This window comes from Ahaetulla prasina, chromosome 9 (genome assembly GCF_028640845.1).
Source record: "Ahaetulla prasina isolate Xishuangbanna chromosome 9, ASM2864084v1, whole genome shotgun sequence".
Classification (NCBI taxonomy): Eukaryota; Metazoa; Chordata; class Lepidosauria; order Squamata; family Colubridae; genus Ahaetulla; species Ahaetulla prasina.
The window spans coordinates 11,229,278-11,254,550 of NC_080547.1; the positions used below are offsets into that span (position 1 = coordinate 11,229,278).

At 42.5% G+C, this 25,273-nt stretch overlaps 1 protein-coding gene across 1 annotated transcript; it reads left to right on the top strand.

The window, feature by feature from the left end:
* Window positions 1-1,262: 1,262 nt before the first annotated feature.
* Window positions 1,263-18,963, top strand: POU2AF1 (POU class 2 homeobox associating factor 1). The gene is made up of 5 exons (XM_058194493.1): window positions 1,263-1,374; window positions 14,581-14,711; window positions 15,804-15,846; window positions 15,974-16,245; window positions 17,941-18,963. The coding sequence occupies exons 1-5, from the start codon at window positions 1,359-1,361 to the stop codon at window positions 18,250-18,252; spliced, it is 774 nt and encodes a 257-aa protein (XP_058050476.1). The 5' UTR covers window positions 1,263-1,358; the 3' UTR covers window positions 18,253-18,963.
* Window positions 18,964-25,273: the final 6,310 nt, after the last annotated feature.

Here is a 25,273-nt window from a genome sequence, read left to right on the forward strand (position 1 = left end):
GAGCGCTCAGCCTCCCTCTTTGGAAATCTTATCTCGCACACTAAGCCACCCGAAAGAAATGGCTTGCTTTCTCTCTCTTTTTTTGGCACCCAATGAAGCATGAAGCACATCCAGGTGTTTCCTCCCCGAGGCCGAGATGGTGACCACAGGGGAGTTGAGAATCTTCTGCAGAAGGGGGAAAAAAAAGACAGACAGATAGACAGACAGCCCTGTTCCTCCCCCCACCAACCCTAAGACTCCATCACCAGCCAGCTCTGCATTTTGAAATCCCTGTGGCGCATCACAGTCCTTTGTTGTGAATTTTTTTTTTTTTAAAAAAAACAAGTTTTAGAGCAAGGGAGCAGCCTTCTATTAGACCAGGGGTCTCCAACCTTGGCAACTTTAAGACTTGTGGACTTCAACTCCCAGAATTCCTCAGCCAGCAAAGCAAAGCAAAGCTGGCTGAGGAATTCTGGGAGTTGGTCCACAAGTTTTAAAGTTGCCAAGGTTGGAGACCCTTGATCTAAAGAACCAGCAAAGCTGACTGAGGAATTCTGGGAGTTGAAGTCCACAAGTCTTGAAGTTGCTAAGGTTGGAGACCCCTGATCTAGACTAAAATGTGGCTTTTTGGCTAACAAGCAAAATTACGCCTCTATTTGCACAGAAGAAAAATTGCATCCTATAAATCCAAGCGATTAAATCCCTTTCGGATTATAATTTGTGCCCATTTGGAGAGGCTGTTTCACAGCCACAAGAAGATTTAGGAATGGACCCATGGATTCTCTGGAGTTTCACTGGTGCATCTCTGTCTGTCAGAAAATGACTCTTGATTCATTTGGTTCGGTTTTATCTTCCTAACTTTGATAAATGATCTCTCGGGCTGATTTTTAGCGGAGATCCTAAATTCAGTATATACATGTTGATCGGGTAAAACACATGTTGTGTTTTTTATGACCCGGAGGCGCGAAAGATCGTGTACATCTTGGGGCGATCCCAGCCTAAGATACGGAACAACCTTCTAAGCTTGGGTCTTCTGAGATATCATCGCCGCCTCCTCCTCCTCCTCCTCCTCCTCCTCCTCCTCCTCCTCCTCCTTCTCAGTTAGGACCAAGTTTCACACTGCAGCATCTTCCACATCAAACAGCACAGAATGAAAGGGAGGGAGGAAAACAAAAAACCTGTGGTTAGAGGATGTGACAACGTCACACCCCACAGCAGAAACCTGGTCTTTTTGTGTTTGTGTGTGTGTGTGTGTGTTTTAAATAAATCTGAAGCAGGCATGCTGACAGGCTGATATCACATAAAAGAACTACCCCCCCAAAACTCCCCACAGCAACAGATCAAGAGGGACCAGAGGGGGATTCCGCCCTGCCACAGACATGCATTGGCAAAAATGTGAGTTGTGAAGTAGTCTTCTTCTTCTTCTTCTTCTTCTTCTTCTTCTTCTTCTTCTTCTTCTTCTTCTTCTTCTTCTTCTTCTTCTTCTTCTTCTTCTTCTTCTTCTTCTTCTTCTTCTTCTTCTTCTTCTTCTTCTTCTTCTTCCTTGAGCAAATGCCACGGAAGCCGTTGGCTGCTGAACGGTAGAATTGTAAAAGAGATTCTGCTTGTTTCCCAAAAATACTTTCCACATTTACGGCACTGATCTCTCCCCTAGGGTAGATCATGAGTGTCCTTCACGAGAAGAGAAGGTAAGCGTGAGAAGATGTGGCTTCTCAAAGATCTCACGAAAGAGATCCAAGGCAGGAGAACCGCAGTAGGAGGTGGCCTCGATCTTGCACCAACCTAGCTGGAATTTATCAAGGGAGAATATCTGTAGCTTCCAGGAAAGCTACAGATAAAGAAAAGGGGAGGTGGGTGAGGCCAGCAGGGACCACCAAAGGGGAGTAAAATCAAAGGCCCGTTTTGCAGACAGACAGACAGACAAGATTTATACGCTGCACAGAGGCTTATGCATTTCCCATTTATATAATAACAGCTCGGGCTTTTCCCCCCTCCATGCTTTTGAGAGAGTTAGTCACTACAGCTCAAGTGTCATGGAACAATTCACAATTGCAGCATATTTTTCTTAAAAAACAAGAAAATGCTCGCGTGGGGCTCAGTGCAATACACATTTTCCATTTTGGATAGGGCCCCTGCCTTTTTTTTTTTTTATTAAAGTGAAATAATAAGGAAACGGGGAACAAAGTCTCCCTGACAGAGATAGTGAGCCCAAATACAGTACTTAAAACTATTTAGACAAGAAAGGTAAAACTTTGGTTTTTATGGAGTCGCTGCAGGCAAGCCTCTTAAGGACTTTTTTTTGGTCACAGCTAGCCCAAAGCTAGCAGAGTTACCTAGAAGTAATCCTCACAGGTCTTCAAGGGGCTTCCTCTGAAGTAAGTTGCATAGACCTGGAACTTCAGTGGTCTTCCCAGGTGTCATGTAAAAGTAAAGGTTCCCCTCGCACATATGTGCTAGTCGTTCCCGACTCTAGGGGGCGGTGCTCATCTCTGTTTCAAAGCCAAAGACCCAGCGCTGTCCGAAGATGTCTCTGTGGTCATGTGGCAGGCATGACTCAACGCCAAAGGCGCACGGAACGCTGTTCCCTTCCCACCAAAGATGGTCCCTATTTTTTCTACTTGCCTTTTTTACTTGCTTTCAAACTGCTAGGTTGGCAGAAGCTGGGACAAGTCACGGGCGCTCACCCCGTTACACGGCACCACTAGGGATTCGAACCGCTGAACTGTCGATCTTTCGATCGACAAGCTCAGCATCTCAGCCACTGAGCCACTGCATCCCTCGAAGATGTCACGTACAGTATTGTAATTACGAATTAACTGACCTGATCAAGAAAAAAAAAAAAACATTCGCCCATAGAAATCAAAAGAAGTCAAATGTACTTTGAAAAGCCTGGCTCGTGGTCACTCATACCTTCCTCATCTCCCGTCTGGACTACGGCAGTGTGCTTTACATGGGGCTGCCGTTGGAAACCACCTGGAAACATTAACTGCCACAGTGCACAGAATAATGGGGACCTCTCTTTTTGTCCATGTAAAATCTCGGTTTGCTCAAGGTGCATTGGGTACCAGTCTCCTTCCAGGTGCGATTCAGGTGCAGGACATAAGGACATCCAGGCCCAATAGAGTGTGCGCACACTCCTTCTCCTTTCCTTTAAATATTGCCATCTTACGTGAGCTAGGAAGTGTGCCTTCTCCGTGGCAGACGCTGCCCTGTGGAACTCCCTCCCTCATGAAATTCGGCAGGCCTCCCCCCACCCTCCTAGACTTCAGTAAAGGTCTGAAGACCCCGGCTGGAAGATTAGTAAATAAGGAAGACAAATAAACAAATAAAAATTAGATGAGAATTTTGACTTAATGCCAAATATTTTGCTATTGTTAATGTTTTATTGCGTTTAGGTTTCTTGTTTTAATACAATTTTATTATTATGTATATTACATATTATGTATGCCGTTTTAACTTTGGATTGGGGAGCTGCCCAGAACTGGTTCTGAGATGACTGGCTACATACATGTTTAAATAGAATAAAATAAACATAAAGTGAAGCAGGCTCTAATAGCCATTAAGTAAACTGCGGTAATATCAAAACTATAAAGCCAAAGTGACTTTATTTGAAAGTCACTATAACGTGAGCAGAAATTCAAAGAATTGTCCTGTTTGAGATATCAGGAATGAAAGGTCTGGATGGAAAGGCAGATTGTCTTCCTCTGAAATCAGACAGATTTCAACCTTTGTTTCTGAATAGTTGCCAGTTGCAGAGCGCCAAAAACGGGGCAGCAGACAATAGGTTTAAACAGAAAGCAGAGTAATCTCCAAGTATAGCAAATCTGTAGCTTGGAGCATCTCGGGAAATTTAAATTTTGCCCTGCAATTCAGTAATTGTAAACAGATAGATGTTGTAACTCTGATTACGGGTTGAATGGGGGGGAAAAAAAACACTGAGCAAGGACAATTTACATGAAAAAATAAAGTAATTTTTAATGCAACAACAATGGGAAAGCAATATGCGAATTATCAGTTCCAAATGTGGAAAAATTCCTCTTCAAATTGCAAGGCTTGGTGAGTCAATCATTGACAAGACCTACAATGCTTGAGAAATGAACTCTACCGGCTACAAAATCAAGAGGACAAAGTCTTAATCCTCGGTGACTATTTCTAAGATGGCTTGATTCACACATTACACAAAGCCGCTGTGCCGATGAACTTTTGCTTAGCTTAGGTGGGGAATCTGGTGACATCTGGGTCGCTGAGATTGATGACTTAGCTCTTGGACTTAGCTGAGGAGCCTTGCTTTGGCTAACTAAGGTTTGAGAGAAGGTGTGGACACGATAGGAGCAACGGCAGTTGAGCGTTTTTCAAATGTCAGCCATGCAAAAGTGATTTGCTTATTTGGAAGACAATCTTAACATAACATAACATCAGAGTTGGAAGGGACCTTGGAGGCCTTCTAGTCCAACCCCCTGCCCAGGCAGGAAACCCTATACCATCTCAGTCAGATGGTTATCCAACATTTTCTTAAAAATTTCCAGTGTTGGAGCATTCACAACTTCTGAAGGCAAGTCGTTCCACTTATTAATTGTTCTAACTGTCAGGAAATTTCTCCTTAGTTCTAAGTTGCTTCTTTCTTTGACCAGTTTCCACCCATTGCTTCTTGTTCTACCCTCAGGTGCTTTGGTGAACAGCCTGACTCCGTCTTCTTTGTGGCAGCCCCTAAGATATTGGAACACAGCTATCATGTCTCCCCTAGTCCTTCTTTTTGTTAAACTAGACATACCCAGTTCCTGCAACCGTTCTTCATATGTTTTATCCTCCAGTCCCCTAATCATCTTTGTTGCTCTTCTCTGCACTCTTTCTAGAGTCTCAACATCTTTTTTACATCATGGCGACCAAAACTGGATGCAATATTCCAAGTGTGGCCTTACCAAGGCATTATAAAGTGGCACTAACACTTCACGTGATCTTGATTCTATCCCTCTGTTTATGCAGCCCAGAACTGTGTTGGCTTTTTGGTTGAATTCAGTGGATCTTCTTCTCAAGCAAATGGTAAAACATTGCTACCTTAAACCCATCTTTTCTTGACATCAGAAGATGTTACCTTGTTGGCTAATGAAACATCTGCATGAAAACAACCAAGCCCAGAGAGCATTAAGGACAACTAGATGGGTCCTCTCTAATCGTTCTCCTCATTGCTTTCTTGGGGGCTTTCTTTTCGGGTGTGGATTTCATATACTCCCCATCTGGATGGTGGCGTGACCTACATCCAAGCCATGGGAGGCAGGAGCAATATGCTCCCTTTGGTGGAAATATCCATCACCCTGCCATAGGACAGGTGGTGCTATAAGGATGAATCAAATGGAAAACTGGTCAATGTTTATGGAAATTCTCAAGCCATCCAGGTCCTGGTTGTCCCAAAGGTGCTTTTTTCAAGAGGCAACTGGACTTTCTGGTTTTTCTTTGAAGTTTTGCTTCTCATCCAAGAAGCTTCTTCAGCAATGACTGGACGGTGGGGAAGGAATGAAGGAAGTGAGAAAGAGAAGGAGGAAGGGAGGGAGGGAGGGAAGGAATGAAGGAACGAAGGAAGGAGAGAGGGCGGAAAGAAGGAAGAAATGGAAGTCTATGGAGATTCTCAGCCATCCAGGTCATGGTTTGTTGTTTTTTATTTGCATTTATATCCCGCCCTTCTCCGAAGACTCAGGGCGGCTTACACTATGTTAAGCAATAGTCTTCATCCATTTGTATATTATATACAAAGTCAATTTATTGCCCCCAACAATCTGGGTCCTCATTTTACCTACCTTATAAAGGATGGAAGGCTGAGTCAACCTTGGGCCTGATGGGACTAGAACCTGCAGTAATTGTATGTAATTGCAGGCAGCTGTGTTAATAACAGACTGTCTTACCAGTCTGAGCCACAGAGGCCCTTGGTTGTCCCAAAGGTGCTTTTTCCAAGAAGCAACTGGACTGTCTGGTTTTTCTCTGAAGATGTTTTGCTTCTTCTCCAAGAAGCTTCTTCAACTCTGACTGGATAGTGGGGAATGGAAGGATTTATATTCCTTGCGGACAGCTGGTCATTTGCATGCAACCTCACCTGGAGGTTTTATCTGTGTCCTCAGGGCCACCTGAGTGGAGCAAATTGGAGTGGAGCCTTCTTGGAACTGTTGAAAGGACCTGTGTTGTAGTTCGGAGATACATGATGTCGTATCCCGCCCGCCCCCACCCCCGTCTGTTGAGAGAGGGCTGTTCAATTTTGACTCTTCAATAGATGGCCTCAACTCTCAGAGTGTTTTCATTCTCAGCCTCTCTTGGATGTGCGCTGTTTCCGGAGCCCTTCGCTGGCGGATCAGGGGGAAGGCTCAGAACTCAGGTCTGAAAAACTTAAAACAGTGATACTGAGAGACGAAACAGCAAGGTGGCCAGTCATGCCCATCTCCGCTCAGGCACAGCCGCCTTGGGGACACCAAAAAACCCCCCATGGGGATAGATGAGTTAACTGAAACTTTGCACGACAGCTGCTCACCGATGACAAGGCCAGTAGGATTTTCAAAACTTGTTTTTTGTTTTTTTTAAAAAAAATAAAAAATAAAAATAAAATAATCACATCGGTCTGAACGTGGGTTTTACCAGGGCAAGGAGAACTTCACAAGAACGAGGCCAGGTCAGCTCGGGCGTTGCCAGGTTCACACCTTTGTACTTCTCCGTTTGGCTTCCAGAAAGGAAAGAATTCTTCTTCCCAGAGAAAGCCAGAACCTGTGTCAATTTCGCAACCGTGGCCCTCCTATGAACACGACTCGACAAGCTCACAAGCTCAGAGCTGTGCAATGTTGACACTGCCAGGGCATCTGGACAGGGTGTCAAATTGAGGGCCCCAGGCTCACAAATGAGGGGATCGGGCAACTGACAAGCAAATAAACAAACCTGATCTTCGGCCGGTTGACTTAGCTCTTAAGTTGGCAATGCCAATGCTCTGAGGCAGGAGGGGTTTCCCACAGATCCAGTGCCTGTTACCCAACATCACACTTGCCAACTAGGGGGAAGGTCTAGGGAGGTCAGAGAGAGATTCGTTTCCCAGGTCTCCTTCTAAAATGGAGCTTTGGAGATGTCCTGTTCTCCTTAACCTCATATCCCAGGATGACTGCTTTATCTTTGGGGTGGGCATTCAACTCTCAACAGTGTGTTATGGTCTGCCAGCAGCCTGCGGAGCTGGCAATGGAGTTGGACAATGATGAGGCTGAGGAAGAGCGTGGGCCAGTCCTGGAGGCTGGAGAAGGCCCAGATGAGGGCTCTGCGTTGGAGGCTGAGGTGGGGCCAGGGTCATCGGGGAGTGATGTGCGGACTCCAGAGCCTCCAGAGGCTGCCAGTAGTGAGGCAGAAGAACAGGAGGAGCCTGTTCCTAATGCACGCCTGTTCCTTTAGCTGCCAGAAGGCCAGAGCAGCTAAGGCAAAGAGGACAACTCAAGAGTAGGGCCAAGAGATGATTGGGCCCTCCCATAAGGCTTAAAACAGACCAGCATTTGGGCTTTGCCAGAAAACAACATTGGTAGCTTCGTCTTCTTGCATTTATTTTTGTGACTTCTGAATGTTTGCCAAGAAAGGCCTTTGGCAGTTTGTCTAATTGGACCAAGGTTGGTGATAGGACTGAGGAATTTGTGTTGGGAGGAATTTGCTTTAATTCACTTGAACTACGCTGAGAATGAAGTAATTCTCAGCTGTTCGAATAAAGTGTGCTTGTTTTTACACTGACTGAGTTTCCTACTACCTACTTAACACAGTGATTAGCTATGAGCAGTGGTGGGATTCAAATAATTTAACAACCGGTTCTCTGCCCTAATGATTACTTCCAACAACCAGTTCATCAAACTGCTCAGAAAGTTAACAGCCGGTTCTCCCGAAGTGGTGCGAACTGGCTGAATCCCACCACTGGCTATGAGAGCAAAACAGAACCTCGAGTTTCAGGTTCTAGACTCAGGGTTGGCGGGGAGAGAAACAATGGTGAACAGCTTGGTCTTCGAGACATGCAGCTGGGACACATAGCTGGAAGTAGGATGCTGGTTTGGAGAGACCATAGTGTGGAATCAGCATCCACTGGATGGATCTAATATGGATGTTCCCCACAGTGATGATAATGAGGGACACAAGTATCTTGGTTCCAAACTAGGTTATGAGCTCCTGACCTATAGGATGTTCCTTCAGAAAGGGAGCTTTTGATGATATTTCTGCTTTGATCTTCTTGAATAGAGAAGACAAATTGCAGCGTGGATTTACTTGCAAGTAACTAGTAGCCTTGTCTGAATTAGAAATGTGCAGGATTTTGGATAGCGTGTTTAGAACATCTTTTAGGAGTGTAATTTCTCCAAAGAATCTTCACAATTTGGAGCAGGGGTGAAATCCAGCAGGTTCTGACAGGGTCTGGAGAACCGGTAGCGGAAATTTTGAGCAGTTCAGAGAACTGGCAAATACCACCTCTGGCTGGCCCCAGAGTGGGGTGGGAATGGGGATTTTGCAGTATCTTTCCCCTGCCACGCCCACCAAGCCACGCCCACAGAACTGGTAGTAAAAAAAAATCATCACTGGTTTGGAGGTGTTTCCACCAGCACTCTATAATTCCTAGGTGCCTCTGGGAAGGAGGATTGATGGTTTACCTAGCTGCAGAATGTTATAATTTCGAAATGTCCCAACACCTATTTAAGCACAACTTCCTGGATAAATTGGCTTATGCCAACTTATTATAATGTGCAAATTTAAGAAATTGCTTATGTGTTGTTTTTTTAAAAAATATGGGCAATGCAAGGGAAGGTGTGAGAAAGCATTTTACGCAATTCCTTTTTAATTTTGTTTTTTTATTATTTTAGTTGCGAGCCAAGATCTGCAACCGGCTGGCTAATAAAACACTCGGATTAAGTTTTACGATAGTTATTCTTTGCGAGTATGTGTGAAAGTGTGTGTATTTGTTTCTTTATCAAGCAAACGTTTGCTTTTCAAGGGCTTCTACAAACAGGAAAAGATTTCCATTGTGGCTTCTCAAAAGCGTATTATTTTAATGTTATTGTGTGCAATTAATATTGGAGAATCAAGGAGGGGGGGTTGCGGGGGGGGAGAGGGAAAAGAAACACAACTGTTTGCTTTCATTTACGCAGAAAAGAAAAGTAAAGAAATGATAGGTTCTCACCTGCCAAAGTCTTGGGTGTAAAGTCCGAGCTCTGCGCTTCAAACAGAGTCAGCCATGCAGAGCCTCTTATGATGACAGTTGTGGGTATCCAAAGGGAAGTTGGCTTGAGGAGCAAGGGTTGAGAGTGATGTGAAATAAGGCCCTTTAAAAAACTATTTAGAAGGAGCTTAGAGACGCCAATGGAAAGTTGGCACATTTCACCATAGGGGACTTTGCTGGGTTTTGCAAAGGACGGCTGCCAACTCCAGGTTCTCTGCTCCTTGGAAAAGTGGAGACAGTGTAGTCCTCGGTGCTCTCTAAGTGTGGTTGTTTTCTTGCAGATGTTTCATGACCCAACTAGGGAACATCATCAGAGATAGAAGGGAGTGGAGATTTGGAAAGGAGGAGGAAGAAGAGGAGGAGGAGGAGGAGGAGGAGGAGGAGGAGGAGGAGGGATGTAGGGTCCTTGGTGCTCTCTGAGTGTAGTGGTTTTCTTGCAGATGTTTCATGACCCAACTAGGGAACATCATCAGAGATAGAAGGGAGGGGGTTTTGTGGAAAGGAAGAAGAGGAAGAAGAGGAGGAGGAGGAAGAGGAGGACAAGAAGGAAGACTCTGAGATTGGTTGTTTTCTGCAGACATTTCATGACCCAACTAGGTAACATCGTCAGTACGAGAAGGGGTGGGTTTTGTGGAGAGGAGGAGGAGGAGGAGGACTCTGAGCGTGGTTGCTTTTTTGCAGATGTTTCATGACCTAGCTAGGTTACATCATCAGTACTAGAAGGGGGTGGGTTTTGTGGAAAGGGGGAAGAGGAGAAGGAGGAGGAAGACTCTGAGACTGGTTGTTTACTTACAGACATTTCATGGGTAACATCATCAGCGCTGCAGAATGGATAAGTCAATGAATTAAATCACCAAACACTCTCTGATTTTAAAAATAGAGAGCTGGCTCAAGTAACTTGGCTTCATGTCTATAAATTTACATCACCTGGGAAATGGGAATGTTCAGGCTAATGGCCCCACGACTGGCGTAATATCACGTCCCACATCATTGGAAAGTTGTTCAAAGATTTAAAGTTGGTTTTTAAAGCATTTACATCCAGATAATTATTTATAGCTTGCTTTTTTTTATTTTTTAAAAAAATACAGAATCAGCCTTTCCCCACCCCAAAAACCTTGTTTGCACTATAATTCCCAGGATGTCATTTATTGATTTATATATTCAATTTCTGCAGCCACCTGTCTCTCACAAGGGACTCAATTAAGCCAATTAAAAACACAATAAAATAAAAAAAAATTCCCACAGGATGCTCTGGAGGACGCCGGGCTGGCCCAGCATTGCAAACAATCACACTGTTCCTTTGTTCAGTGTTTTTCAAATTTGGCAAGAGGACTAAACTTCATGGCTGGCTGGGGAATTCTGGGAGTTGAAATCTGCCTCTCTTACACTTGCCAGGTTGGAAAAACGCTGATTTTTTCAAAAACGTCATCAAAAAAGCACAACAAAGAATATTCTTTCTGCGCCAACTCGGAAAGCTCAAACTGCCCAAGGAGCTGCTGATCCAGTTTTACAAAGGAATTATTGAGTCTGTCATCTGCACCTCTATAACTGTCTGGTTTGGCTCTGTAACCCAACAAGAAAGACACAGACTTCAGAGGATAATTAGAACTGCAGAAAAAACAATTGCTATCAACCTGCCTTCCATTGAGGACCTGTATACTGCATGAGTCAAAAAGAGGGCTGTGAAAATATCTACAGACCCCTCACATCCTGGACATAAACTGTTTCAACTCCTACCCTCAAAACAACACTACAGAGCACTGCACACCAGAACAACTAGACACAAGAACAGTTTCTTATTTATTTATTTATTTATTTATTTATTTGTCACAACATCATACAAAAAGATTATGTAGTATATACACATATAAACATATATAGGAAGAAGAAAAGAAAAACAATAGGACAGGAACGGTAGGCACGTTTGTGCGCTTATGCACGCCCCTTATGGTCCTCTTAGGAATGGGGTGAGGTCAATAGTAGAAAGTTTTTGGTTAAAGCTTTTGGGATTATGGGAAGAGACCACAGAGTCAGGTAAAGTATTCCAAGCACTGATGATTCTGTTGCAGAAGTCATATTTTCTGCAATCTAGATTAAAGCGGTTTACATTAAGTTTAAATCTATTGGTTGCCCTTGTATTATTGCAATTAAAGCTGAAGTAGTCTTTGACAGGAAGGACATTACAATAGATGATTCTGTGAGTTAAACTTAGGTCTTGTCGAAGGCGACGGAGTTCCAAGTTTTCTAAGCCTAGGATTTTAAGTCTGGTGGGATAAGGTATTTTGTTGTTTTCAGAGGAATGGAGAACTCTTCTTGTAAAATATTTCTGGACACGTTCAATTGTATTGATGTCAGAGATGTGGTGAGGGTTCCAAACAGGTGAGCTGTATTCTAGAATTGGTCTAGCAAATGTTTTATATGCTCTGGTTAGTAGTGTGGTGTTTTGGAAAAGAAGCTACATAAAATTAGGTTTACAACTCTTAGAGCTTTTTGCTATGTAGTTGCAGTGGGCTTTGGCACTTAGATCATTTGACATGAAAACTCCAAGGTCTTTAACGGGATGGGGTCGTCTGTAAGGTAATGTCCATCTAGTATGTACTTAGTTTTAGAGTTCTTTTTCCTATATGTAAGACTGAGCATTTGCTGGTTGAAATTTGGAGCTGCCAATTTTTAGACCAAGCGGTTAGATGGTCAAGGTCGTTTTGAATGATAGAAGTGTTGTCTGTGGTGTTAAATAGTTTGACATCGTCAGCAAAGAGAACACAATTACTTGAGATAAGGTCACAAAGATCATTAATGTATAGAATAAAGAGTGTTGGTCCAAGGGCGCTGCCTTGAGGAACGCCACTCTTGACAGGAACAGGATTTGATAAAGCATTGCCAATTTTGACCACTTGTTGTCTGTTAGACAGAAAAGCAGATATCCATTTGTGGAGGGGTCCTGAGATGCCATAGGATGTCAGTTTAAGGAGAAGTTTATCGTGTACTACTGAGTCAAAAGCTTTGCAGAAGTCTATGTAGATTGCATCTATTGATTTGCCTTGATCTAGATTTGAAGTCCATATGTTTTTGCAGTGGAGAAGTTGTAAGTTACATGATAACTTTTCCTGAAACCAAATTGTTTGTTGGAGAGTAGGTTGTTAGTTTCTAAGTGTGAGGTAATGGATTGATTGATGATAGATTCCATGACTTTGCAGGTGACGCAGCAAAGGGAGATCGGTCTGTAGTTTTCGACTAAGCTGGGGTCTCCTTTTTTGAAGATGGGGATGACTGTGGCTAGTGACCAAAGTTTGGGAAGAGAACTGGTAGTGAAAGCTTTATCAAAGATAATACTTAGGGGTTCAGCTATATTAATGGAAAGTTTTTTTAAGAAATAAGCACATAGACCATCAGGTCCAATAGAAAGCGATGGTTTTAAGTTGTGAAGAGCTTTACCAACTTTGTCTTCTGTGAAGTCTATATGAGTTAAATCATCATAGTCATTGCTGGTTCGTTTGTGGAATGTTGGATATGTGTTGTCGGAGTTAACAAAAACTGAGCCAAAGAAAATGTTGAAGAGGTTTGCTTTGACTGTTTCGTCATTGCATTCTTTGTTGTTAGAATCTTTTAGTGGTGGGATGGATCTTGAATCTTTAAGTTTACTGTTGACAAAATTATAAAAGGCACGATTGGAATTTGTGCGTAGAAGGTTTTCTTCTTGCTTGGTGTGGTAATTTGTGCATTCAGTTTTTATTTGGTTGCATATGTTTCTGTAACGGTTTCTGAAGTTTGTAACATAGCCTTTTTTGTTTCTTTTCCAGAGGATTTTTTTTGATTGAAGCTTTTTATTGATATGGGTAGTTTGTTTTCTTGGACATGGTAGTCATTCGTGGTACATATAATTTAATGACTCTATTGATTTCAAGTAGGAAGATTCTATAGAGGTCATCAGCGGTTATGCAGGTTGCAAACAGATTTTGCCAGTTCAGAAGTGAAAGATCGTTGTTTATAAGGTCGTAATTGGCTTTCTTGAAGTTGTAGTTGGGAGTTCTGGTGTTATGACGATTTAAGTATGGACGATATTGAGACGAAAATCAATCATGCAGTGGTCACTGTTTGAAAAGGTTCTTTAATTTGTAGTCCGTAAATTGAGTTTGGATTGTTGCAGAAGATGAGGTCAAGGCAGTTGTTGAGTCTTGTATTGTTAGTTACAAGTTGTTCAAGACCTAGGTTTGTAACAGCGTTGTATAGTGTAGTATGGATTGGGTCAGTTGAACATTCATTGGTTGTCCAGTTAATGAGAGGTAGATTTAAGTCACCCAGGAAGATAAGAGGGTATGGGCAAGAGGTAGTCCATGTTAGCATTGAGGTTAGCATATTTGCGTGGGTAATGTCATAGTCGGGGGCTCTGTAGCATAGTAAGAATCGAAGAGTAGTGTCAAGGGATAGGTCGCATACTATAGTTTCAGGAAGAGAGAGTTTATGTGCTACTTGGATATTTTTTAGATTCAGTGTCTTTTTGTAAAAGATAGCCACTCCACCACCTCTTCGGTTTTCCCGATCTGATCGATAGACTTGATATTCTTTGTTTGAGATAATGGAGTCAGGAAGGGATGAATTCAGCCATGTTTCACAAACAAAAATGATATCAAATGTGCCACTGTTTAATAATTCTTCCCAAACGCCATCACTCTGCTAAACAAATAATTCCTGCAACACTGTCAAACTATTCACTAAGTCTGCACTACTATTAACCTTCTCATCGTTCCCATCACCCATCTCCTTCCATTTATGACTGTTACGATTGTTAACTTTGTGGCTTGTATCCTTACGATTTATATTGATATTGTTTCCTGATTGCTTATTTGTACCCCATGACTATCATTAAGTGTTGTACCTTATGATTCTTGACAAACGTATCTTGTCTTTTTATGTACACTGAGAGCGTATGCACCAAAGAAAAAAATCCTTGTGTGTCCAATCACACTTGGCCAATATTCTATTCTATTCTATTTTATTCTATTCTATTCTATTCTATTCTATTCTGTTCTGTTCTGTTCTGTTCCATTTCGTTCCGTTCCGTTCTATATTTATTATTCTATTCCATTCCATTCCATTCCATTCCATTCCATTCCATTCCATTCCATTCCATTCCATTCCATTCCATTCCATTCTATTCTATTCTATTCTATTCTATTCTATTCTATTCTATTCTGTTCTGTTCTGTTCTGTTCCATTTCGTTCCGTTCCGTTCTATATTTATTATTCTATTCCATTCCATTCCATTCCATTCCATTCCATTCCATTCCATTCCATTCCATTCCATTCCATTCCATTCCATTCTATTCTATTCTATTCTATTCTATTGAAGTATCTTTGCTGCACTAAAGAGGGAACTAACACTGACAAAATTTTTCTAGCTTCTGCAGCTGAGCAGCCCCTGCCGTCCCGCCCCTACCAAGGGGTCAGGGTTAAAGAGCCGGTGAAAGAGTTACTGAAGAGGAAACGGGGCAGCACTCAAAATGCCAAAGTTGCTCCTGAAAGCATGGCGGTAAGTGACAGCCGGGCAGAAGGCTGGGCTTCTCTCTATCTACAGCTTCATCCTTGCCCTTCCATGATTCCTCCTGGGTCAGGATCCCCCAGGCTTGACACAAACCACTTCCATTAGAGCAGTGTTTCGTAAGCTTGTCAACCTTTAGGTGTATGGACTTCAAATCCCAGATTCCCCCCAACCACCATGGTTAAAGACAGAGGTGGGTTTCAGCAGGTTCTGACCAGTTCTGGAGAACCGGTAGCGGAAATTTTGAGTAGTTCGGAGAACTGGTAGTAAAAATTCATCTCATCTATTCTCTGCCTCCCAAATCCCAGCTGATCAGGAGGAAATGGGGATTTTACAGTATCCTTCCCTTGCCATGCCCACCCACCCACCAAGCCAGACCACGCCCACCAAGCCATGCCCACAGAACCAGTAGTAAAAAAATTTGAAACCTATCACTGGACTTCAACTCCCAGAATCCTCCAACCACCATGCTTGAAAATGTGTGGATTTCAATACCCAGCTGTCCCCAACCTCTATGCTTTAAGATGTGTGGACTTCAACTCCCAGAATCCCCCAGCCACCATGGTTTAAGATGTGTGGATTTCAACTCCCAGAATCCCTGGGGAATTCTGGGAATTGAAGTCCATGCAGCTTCAAGTGATCAATTTTGAAAGAAAAAAAACCCACTGCTTTAGAACAGGGGTCTCCAACCTTGGTCCCTTTAAGACTTGTGGACTTCAGCTCCCAGAGTTCCTCAGCCAGCTTTGCTGGCTGAGGGACTCTGGGAGTTGAAGTCCACAAGTCTTAAAGGGACCAAGGTTGGAGACCCCTGCTTTAGAACAATGGGCTATGTCCTCTGGACATAACTGCCTCTGACATTAGAACCAGATGTGGCCACATCAGTAACAGTGATGAAAACTGATTTTGGTCCAGGGTGTGAACATTTGAGAGTTTCCCACCCTCCTCAAACACATTTCTTTCCTTCTGACCCTTCAGAGTTGCCGTTTTGAGCATTACTGATAGTTTCCTACTCAGCCTCTGAGTAATTCTCCTCCTTGTGGTTTATCGCTCTTAAATAATACCAACCTCTAATTTTTCCTTTAGGTGTTTTTCCCCCACCAGTCGCTTCCATCCTACTCGCCCACTGGTAAGAATTTCAGAATTTTTTTGGGGTGGTTGTGGTGGGTTTTCCTCCTCCCCAAAAACACATCTTTCCTCGTACTCCATCGTCTTCGGTTCAGCCTCACCTTTCCCCTTCCTCTCTTTCCGTGAAGCTCAAGTTTACTCCGAGACGGATTTGGTCACCTCTTCGCTGCCCCTGATGGAGGAAGGAGCCCTGTATTCGGGGTGGTTGACTCAGCCACCTCCGGCCACATTGCAGCCGCTGACCCAGTGGACCACGTCCCCGGATTACGTGTCTCACGAAGCCGTCAGCTGCCCTTACACGGCTGACATGTTTGTTCAGCCGGTCTGCCCCAGTTACACACTCGTGGGGACGTCCTCGGTGCTGACCTACACTTCCCAGCCACTGATCACAAACTTTGCGGTGAGTTTGATATGGGTCCCTCTGCGTGATCGTTCTATTCTATTCTATTCTATTCTGTTCTGTTCTGTTCTATTCTATTCTATTCTATTCTATTCTATTCTATTCTATTCTATTCTATTCTTCATTCCAATATTCTATTCTATTCTATTCTATTCTATTCTATTCTATTCTATTCTATTCTATTCTTCATTCCAATATTCTATTCTATTCTATTCTATTCTATTCTATTCTATTCTATTCTATTCTTCATTCCAATATTCTATTCTATTCTATTCTATTCTATTCTATTCTATTCTATTCTATTCTATTCTATTCTTCATTCCAATATTCTATTCTATTCTATTCTATTCTGTTCGATTCTATTCTATTCTTCATTCCTATATTCTATTCTATTCTATTCTATTCTATTCTATTCTATTCTATTCTATTCTATTCTATTCTATTCTATTCTTCATTCCAATATTCTATTCTATTCTATTCTATTCTATTCTATTCTATTCTATTCTATTCTATTCTATTCTATTCTATTCTATTCTATTCTGTTATTTGCAATTCAACTGCCCAGAGGGTTTCCTCCAGAAATTTTGCACATGGTCAGTTAGCATCTCTGCCTTAGTCAACATTGCAACTAGGCCAAATACCAGTAGGGGGAATTTGTTATCCCGGGGTGTGGAAACACCCCTAGGAAATACGCAATGAGCATTCTGCAAGGATTGGAGCAGCTGGTAAATATTTAACATCAAGGTTCTCAGAGGACCACAGCGAGTGGGATGTTTTTTGGATGCAAATTTTCTCAGCTTCGGATTGCAGCCCTCCGGTGGGTGACAGACGGAGGGGGTGTTTTCGTGATTATTGTTTGCAGCGCAGGAAGAAAATATATCTGAAAGAATGGGAAAGAGAGGTCACACCATTGTCAGATTTTTAGCCTGGGTGGGCCGAACAAAAAGCTTCACGGTTCCAATTCCCAGCTTGGGCATTAATTGTAATTAAAGACCGCCATAAATTGCATTGTTCTGTCTCGGGACTCGGGAATATTGAGTATCACATTTGAATATCTGCAGGGAGAACCTGGATGATCTATTTCAGGTTTTCTCCTCATGAATCATCGCCATGGTTGTGCTGTATTTTGCAGCTGGATCTCAAGAACAATTACAGTTGGAAGGGACCTTGAAGGTCTTTTGGTCCAACCCCGTGCCCAGGCAGGAAACCCTACACCACTTCAGACAAATGGTTACTCAACATCTTCTTTAAAACTACTTACCAGAGAAAAAGCTACTCACTGTGGCAATGTTGTCACCATGGGCTCTGGCACTTAGATCTTTAGAAATGAGTACTCCAAGGTCTTGACAGAGTGAGGGTCATCTACAAAGTCATGTCCATCTAATTTGTACTTTATGTTTTGATATTTTTTTTTGTCCAATGTGCAAGACAGAGCGTTTGTTGGTTGAGATTTGTTAGACCAATCTGACACATAAGTCAAGGTCTTTTGGAAGTGTAGTTGCAAAGAACTGTGAAAGTGCAAGGACTGGTTGTAACTCCAGGGCCACCTTACAGTATGTTACCCATTTGTTGGTCTTCTCCTGAGCTGCTGGCCTGAGAGAGTCCACCATAGATCCAGAGTGAAGCTGGACCTTCTTGGATCAGAGGCTCAGTTTCTGGGGAGAAACAGTGACCCACATGTTTTTTGTCCCACAGGCTCGATCGGCCACAAGCCCAGCTGTGGTGCCTCATCTGGATGCGATGGAGCAGCAAGCTCCCTTGAGTTACTTCCCCTGGACTCAACCCATCCCAACTTTACCGGCAACTTCCTTGCAATACCAGCCGGCTTCGATGGCTCTCTCTGCTCCCCAGTTTGTCCCCCTCCCCATTTCGGGAGCTGACCCACTCCCCCAAGTATTAGAAGACACCAGGAAGGAGATGGGCCCTCTGACACTCGAGAAACTTCTGCAGGACGACACAAGTGACACGTACGATTTAAACAACAGCCTCCCCGTTGAAGGACTCTGAGACTGGATTCTTAGCCAAGAGAGATCCTCCAATCTCTTGTCGTTCCATTCCTTCCTTCCTTCCTTCCTTCCTTCCATCCATCCTCCATCCCTCTTTTCCTTCTCCCTCCCTCCCTCTTGTCCTTCCTTCCTTCCTTCCTTCCTTCCTTCCTTCCTTCCTTCCTTCCTTCCTTCCTTCCTTCCTTCCTTCCTTCCTTCCTTTTCTCCTCTTCTTCCTTCCTTCTCCTCTCTGCCTTTCACTGTCGTTTCTAGGTGATCCTCAGCTTCTCTTGGTTTCTTTCCAAAGTTTCAGAAACGTGGGATGGAAACACCAGGATCTGTTTTGGAAAAGAAGCCGCGATTTTGAATCTTTGCGACCAGAACTTTGCAACTAAACAACCGCCTTCCTCCTCTTCTTCCTCCTCCTCCTCCTCCAGCCGAAGAGGTTGTAAACAAAACGCTTTTAAAAGGCTCCTCTGGCGATCCCAGCTGAGTTGCCTGATCATCAGAGGCTTTTAAAAGCATTCTTTTACAACCTCTTCGGCTGAAGAGGTTATAGAAAAAATGCTTTAAAAAGTAATAATAAAAAGTTGGCCACGCCCACCCAGTCACATTACCGCCCCGCCCACTCAAGCCACACCCATAGAACCGGTAGTAACAAATTTTACATTTTACCCCTGATTTGATGGCATTGAGTTCAGTCCCCACCCCCCTTAGAAATGCAATAAAGCTATTGTTGTGACAAAATTAATTAATTAATTAATTAAATAAATAAATAAATAAATAAATAAATAAATAAATAAATAAATAAATAAAAATAAAAATAAAGATGGTTTATGCCTACTTGGAATCGGGGCATTTTTCTATCTTTGGAAAAAGATGGACAAAATAGATCTTGGCATGCTTATCTGCCAGTTACCTCCTCCTCCTCCTCCTCCTCCTCCTCCTCTCCTCCTCCTCTTCCTCCTTCTTCCTTTGAATTTTTGATATGTAGTTTTCAGGACAGTAAGGAAGATACTGAAGGCCTTTTGCGTTTGTGTGTGGTTAAATATATCGTAAGGTGACCAACTTTTTTACAATGAGAAGGAAGACACAAATAAATTGAAGAAAAAAAATATCGAAAATAAAAGGAACATTTTATTCATTGCAACAATAATACAGAGTACACTATAATATGATAAATGCATAATAAAAAACATTTGTAACAATAACATTTTATATTGTAATTATGCTTACATGCCTATTAATTATTATTTAAATGAGTACTTTTCCATTGAATGAATATTTTTTGTCAATGTATCATCTTCTAACAATATATTGGAAATATCTGAACAAGAAATATCCTTCATATTGAATTTTACGGCAAGTGCTGGAGCTAGAAATCAACATTCAATCTCGATTTCTCACTTTTCCAAAAATCATTAGCAATTGAAAAAACCCTTTCAACTGCTGCAAATGTTGCAGAAAACAATGTTATCCTTCTTTGATATGAGGAATGAAAATTCCTTATTCAATTTATTGCTGAAATGGCATTTCCTCTTTTTTGATTTCTCCATCCCTAAATGAAATTTAAAATTTAAAATAAAATATAGAGCTACACGAGCAATGCAAACACATTCATTATGAATAAATAAAATTAATTATTAAAACTGAAACAACAACATAAGCGAATAAACTTGTAAATAAAATTATACATATTTGGAAATTATTAAACAGATAATGAATTAATAAAATGTGAATTATTGTGCTCACCTGTGTATGATTGAATATTTACTGAGAAAGAAGTAAGTCTAATGCGTGCGTATATGCCATGTCGTATTTTGGTAAAGAAAACAAAGCCATTTGTGCGCAGTGCACTCTCTCAAAACAATTCTCCTGTGCGGAGCGCATGTGTCTCATAATCACGTCTCGGCGCACTGTACCGAGCCTTGACGAATCGTCATGTCAAATGCAAATACGTCACATCACACGCAACGGATTGGATTGGCATCAATCGAATATGGAGATTTACAGATTAGTCTTCAAATATCAAAAAGGAGGAATTGTAGGAGGACATTTTTCAAGAGAGGACAGAAAAGGACTGTCTGCCCTAAAGGAGGACGATTGGTCACCTTATAAATATCGATATACATAGAATTTTTTTTGTTTTTGTTTACATTTATACCCCGCCCTTCTCCGAAGACTCAGGGCGGCTTACAATGTATAAGGCAATAGTCTCATTCTATTTGTATATTTTTTACAAAGTCAACTTATTGCCCCCCCAACAATCTGGGTCCTCATTTTACCTACCTTATAAAGGGTGGAAGGCTGAGTCAACCTTGGGCCGGGCTCGAACCTGCAGTAATTGCAGGCTCTGTGTTCTAATAACAGGCTTCTCTATTGCCTGAGCTATCCCGGAATTAAGATCCAATGGGTTTTTTTTATTGTTATTGAAAATGTGGCTGTCTTCACTTGTTGTTGAGGGAAATACAAGGGAGGAGGAGAAGGAGGAGAAGGAGAAGTTTATTCTATTATTCTGAGAAGGAGAAGAGGAGAAGGAGGAGGAGAAAAGTATCATCTGCAGAAAAATCTAAAGTCTTGGTTGCCAAAGCTACCAGCTGCCCAGAAGCTTGTAGCCTGCATCTACCGGTAGTAGCTCTACTCAGCTCTGCTGTGGCCAGGTCAGGTGCCCATTTCATGCAATCTTTTCCAGGATTGTAAAATGGGCAGAGACCTTATTCCTCCCCTCCTCCCCCCCCCAGTACTAGATTAGCATTTCTGGCCCCGTCAGTCCAGGTGGACAAGTCCGATCTTGGTGGCAGCTGGAAGGTGGGGGGGTTGAGATATGGGCCTGCAGATAAGAACCCAACTCCAGAGGCCCTCATCAAGCCGAACCCTACTTGAAAGAAAGAGAAGCTTTTAACAAAACTTTGGCAAAGGCTATTGCTTCATTTCCGAAGAAACCTGTTGACATTCCAAGCATTCATTCTCTTGAATTATTATTCTTTTTTTTTTTTTAATTGTGTGTACAGTATAACAGTCTGGGTAGGAGTTGTGTTTGCAGAAGCCCAGGGCCAACCAGAGGAGAAGTCGTAAAGAAAAGAAAGGCTTAAGATCCTTCCCACCCTCTCACTCTCCTTTTTTTGGGGGGTGGGGGCGGGGGCAGAGGGCTTGGATGTCAGCCCAGAAAGACACACAATTGGCGCTTTGATTGCAGGGAGAATTTTGAGTGGCGGTAAAGGAAGACCTGACTGTCGTTTGTCAGGGAGAGAAAGATGGCGTTGGAGGGGTGGATTGGCAACTGTTGGGCCCATCCTGAGGAACTGAATCTGACTGAGCCCATGTGGCTGGGCACCCGTAACCCTGTTCATGAGAAGAGCAACAGAGTGGATTAGGGAGCTAAAATATATGAAGAACGGGTGCAGGAATCAGTTTAGCTTAATGAAAAGAAGGACCAAGGGCAGGGGTGAAAATGCTCCCGGTTCAGACCGGATCGTCGATGGCAGCGGGTGGTTCAGAGAACCGGTAGCAAAAATCCCTGGGCTCCCGCCCATGCCCACCCAATTGCCCAGTAGCCCGCTTGCCGCTTCTTTTAAAAAATGCTTTTAAAAGTAAAAAAAGGGCTTTGACGATCAGGAAGCTCAGCTGTGATCATCAGAGCCTTTTTTTTTTTAACTTTTAAAAGCATTTTTTTACAACCTATTTGCCCGAAAAAATTCTATGGAGAAATTTCCTGACGGTTCAAACCATTAATCAGTGGAACTTCAGAAGTTTGTTTCAAGATTGTAAAATTGGATGCCACTTAGCTACTGCCTCACTTTGCAACAGATGTTCTGGTCCCAATTGTGATACTAGGTCAAGGAGTACTTGAAGTAAGAGAGTACGTCCTAGAAGTAAGCCAGAGAAATTAGCAAGGGTCAACTACAGCAGTGGCCAAAATTGTGGAAACCTTTTGGGGAAAGTGTATTTTCTAAAAATAGCTAATAACACTACTTTTTTTTGTTTTGGAGTAGTATCATAAAATTATATATCAGTGGAAAGATAATTTAATCAAGAATGTAATGCAATAACTTTTAGGAAGGATTTGCTATTAGAATAGCAGTTACAGTATAAAGAAGAAAAGTGAAACACGTAGAAAAAACAAGATAGATACACAAAAAGTTATCACCTTAGAAAAAACGAGATATACAAAAATTATCCCCATGTCAGTTAATAGTTGGTTAACCTTTAGCATGAATGATGGCCTTACAACATTTTCCCATGGAGCGAACAAGTTTTTGAGTTCTCCAGCTGTTCTAATGTGATTGAATGATGGCTTCTATTAACTGGGTTTTATTGTTGGGTCGCTTCTGATTAACAAGTTTCTTTAGTTGGCTCCATAGATTTTCAACTGGGTTAAGGTCTGGGCTATTCCCAGGCCATTCCAGCAGTGGAATAGGATTGTCTTGAAACGTCAAAAAAAAAAGTGGTTTTATTAGCCATCAAACCTCAAAAATACACTTTTCCCGAAAGGTTTCCACAATTTTGGCCACTACTGTACTACCTACCATTGCAGGTCAGTTGTCCCATCCAGCTTTTGCCTGGAGTTCAACCGTGACCTGGGCAATGTTTTTAAAGATTTGCAGCTTTTCACATTTTGCAAATAATTCCTAGTCTTGCCTTTAACTCCTGGGTAAATATCAGCGTTAATCAGAGCAGTTTTAAAAACAACAACAAACCAATCACTGGACTTAAAAGTGTATAAATATTTACTGTATTCCGTTAGACTCAAAAAGTCCAGCAGTTTTAAGTGGGAGAGAAGTGACTTAGGAAAGCAAAATATATATTTTTTTTTGGGGGGGGGGAAATACCCTTGCAGGTTCTTTTCACCTAAAGTCACATTTCATAAGAGATAAATCTAAAAAAGATAGAAACGAAATCTCCCCTGGGCAAGGATTTCTTCATTATTGGAAAAGTTTGTCTTGCAAATCTGCTCGTTGACATTTGCAGTTAAAGATTGACCTTGAGGACTCAGGAATCTGTGTGCTACCCCTGACCTTGCTTAATATCCAGGTTGTCCGTGGATGGCAGGTATGCATCACCCCACCCACCCACCCCACTCCCCAGATTATCTTTGGTCCCTCAAGCACACCCATCCACGGGCACACACATTTTTCAGGTTCATTTTCTGGAGCCAAAGCATGGGGCAATCGCTCGTCTGCTAAAACGCAGCTGTCTGCCTCTGCTTCTGATGGTCTCCCAGGCTTTCTGTTTGCACTGATAGAATCGCCTGAAAATTGCGTTTTTATCTTGGCTGGAGTCTCTGCAGGACTCATTCCCCTTCAAGGAAGAGATATCTTTTGCCTTTCCCCTTCAAACAGAAGGACTCGGGTCATTTCTGAAGCCATAGTTGACCTTCGGAGTATGTCCTTGGGGCATTTATGTTCTGCAGACATCAGAAAGAATGACCAGGAGGCCTGCAACAAGCTGTGTCCCCCATGAAACAAATGGGGCTGGTTGAGCCTCGGTCTTCTCTCCCCAGTCTCAATCACAAGGGATCTTGGAGGTCATCTAGTCCAACCCCTTGCTTGAGCAGGAGACCCTATATCGTTCCAGGCAAATGGCTGTCTGGAGAACCGGTAACAAAATTTTTGAGTAGTTCGGAGAACCGGTAGTAAAAATTCTGACTGGCCTCTCTCCCATCTAATCTCTGCCTCCCAAGTCCCAGTTGATCGGGAGGAAATGGAGATTTTGCAGTAACCTTCCCCTGGATTGGGGAGGGAATGGAGATTTTACAGTATCCTTCCCCTGCCACGTCCACCAAGCCACACCCACCAAGCCACACCATGCCCACCAAGCCACGCCCACAGAACCGGTAGTAAAAAAATTTGGAACCCACCATTGCGTGGCTTGGTAGGCGCAGTATGGCTTGGTGGGTGTGGCAGGGGAAGGATATTGCAAAATCTCCATTCCCACCCCACTCCTGGGGCCAGCCAGAGGTAGCATTTGCCGGTTCTCCGAATTGCTCAAAATTTCCACTACCGGTTCTCCAGAACCTGTCAGAACCTGCTGGATTTCACCCCTGGTCCCACTGTTTAATTATCCTTGCTGATAGGAAATTTCTACTTAGTTCCAGGTTGCTTCTCTCCTTGATTAGTTTCTATCTGTTGTTTCTTGTCTTGGCTTCTGGTGCTTTGGTAAATAAGTTTTTTTTATTATTTATTTTATTTTGTCACAACAGTATATATAAGCATAAGCATGAAGTAACTATATAATATATAAGCATATATATGAGTATAAGTATGTAATAACTATATAAATTGGATATAATGAAAGGAAACAGTAGGACAGGAATGGTAGGCACGCTTGTGCTCTTATGCACGCCCCTTACAGACCTCTTAGGAATGGGGTGAGGTCAATGGTAGACAGTTTTTGGTTGAAGCTTTGGGGACTTTGAGAAGAGACCACAGAGTCTGGTAGTGTGTTCCAATCATTAACAACTCTGTTACAGAAGTCATATTTTCTGCAATCAAGATTGAAGCGGTTAACATTAAGCTTAAATCTGTTGTTTGCTCTTGTATTGTTGTGACTGAAGCTGAAGTAATCCTCAACAGGAAGGACATTGCAATAGATGATTCTATGAGTTAAACTCAGGTCCTCTCGAAGGCGGCGGAGTTCTAAGTTTTCTAAACCCAGGATTTCAAGTCTGGTGGCATATGGTATTTTGTTGTATTCAGAGGAGTGGAGAACTCTTCTTGTAAAATATTTCTGGACATGTTCAATTGTATCGATATCTGAAGTTGACCCCCTTCTCTTTGTGGCAACCTCTCAAATACTGGAATACATCTTTAAACCTCTCAAATACTGGAATAATCTCCTTAATGGTGTTTGCAAACCAGGGATCAAATCTCCACAAATAAGGACTCCCATTGAAGTTATGGCACACATGTTGGTGGGCAGAATAGCTGGAGATGAAAGGAACAAACATTTTCATTTCACAATGCAGAACAATTTTACTTTCATGTCCTTCAAGATACGATGGGAAATGGACATCAGGCTCAGGTCTAGAGACCCAGCGACTCGAA

Excerpts from the sequence above, each read along its gene's own strand:
- POU2AF1 (XM_058194493.1), top strand. Across the intron at positions 15,847-15,973 it reads TCCATCCTACTCGCCCACTG|CTCAAGTTTACTCCGAGACG; the intron begins GTAAGAATTTCA and ends CTTTCCGTGAAG. Across the intron at positions 16,246-17,940 it reads CACTGATCACAAACTTTGCG|GCTCGATCGGCCACAAGCCC; the intron begins GTGAGTTTGATA and ends TTTGTCCCACAG.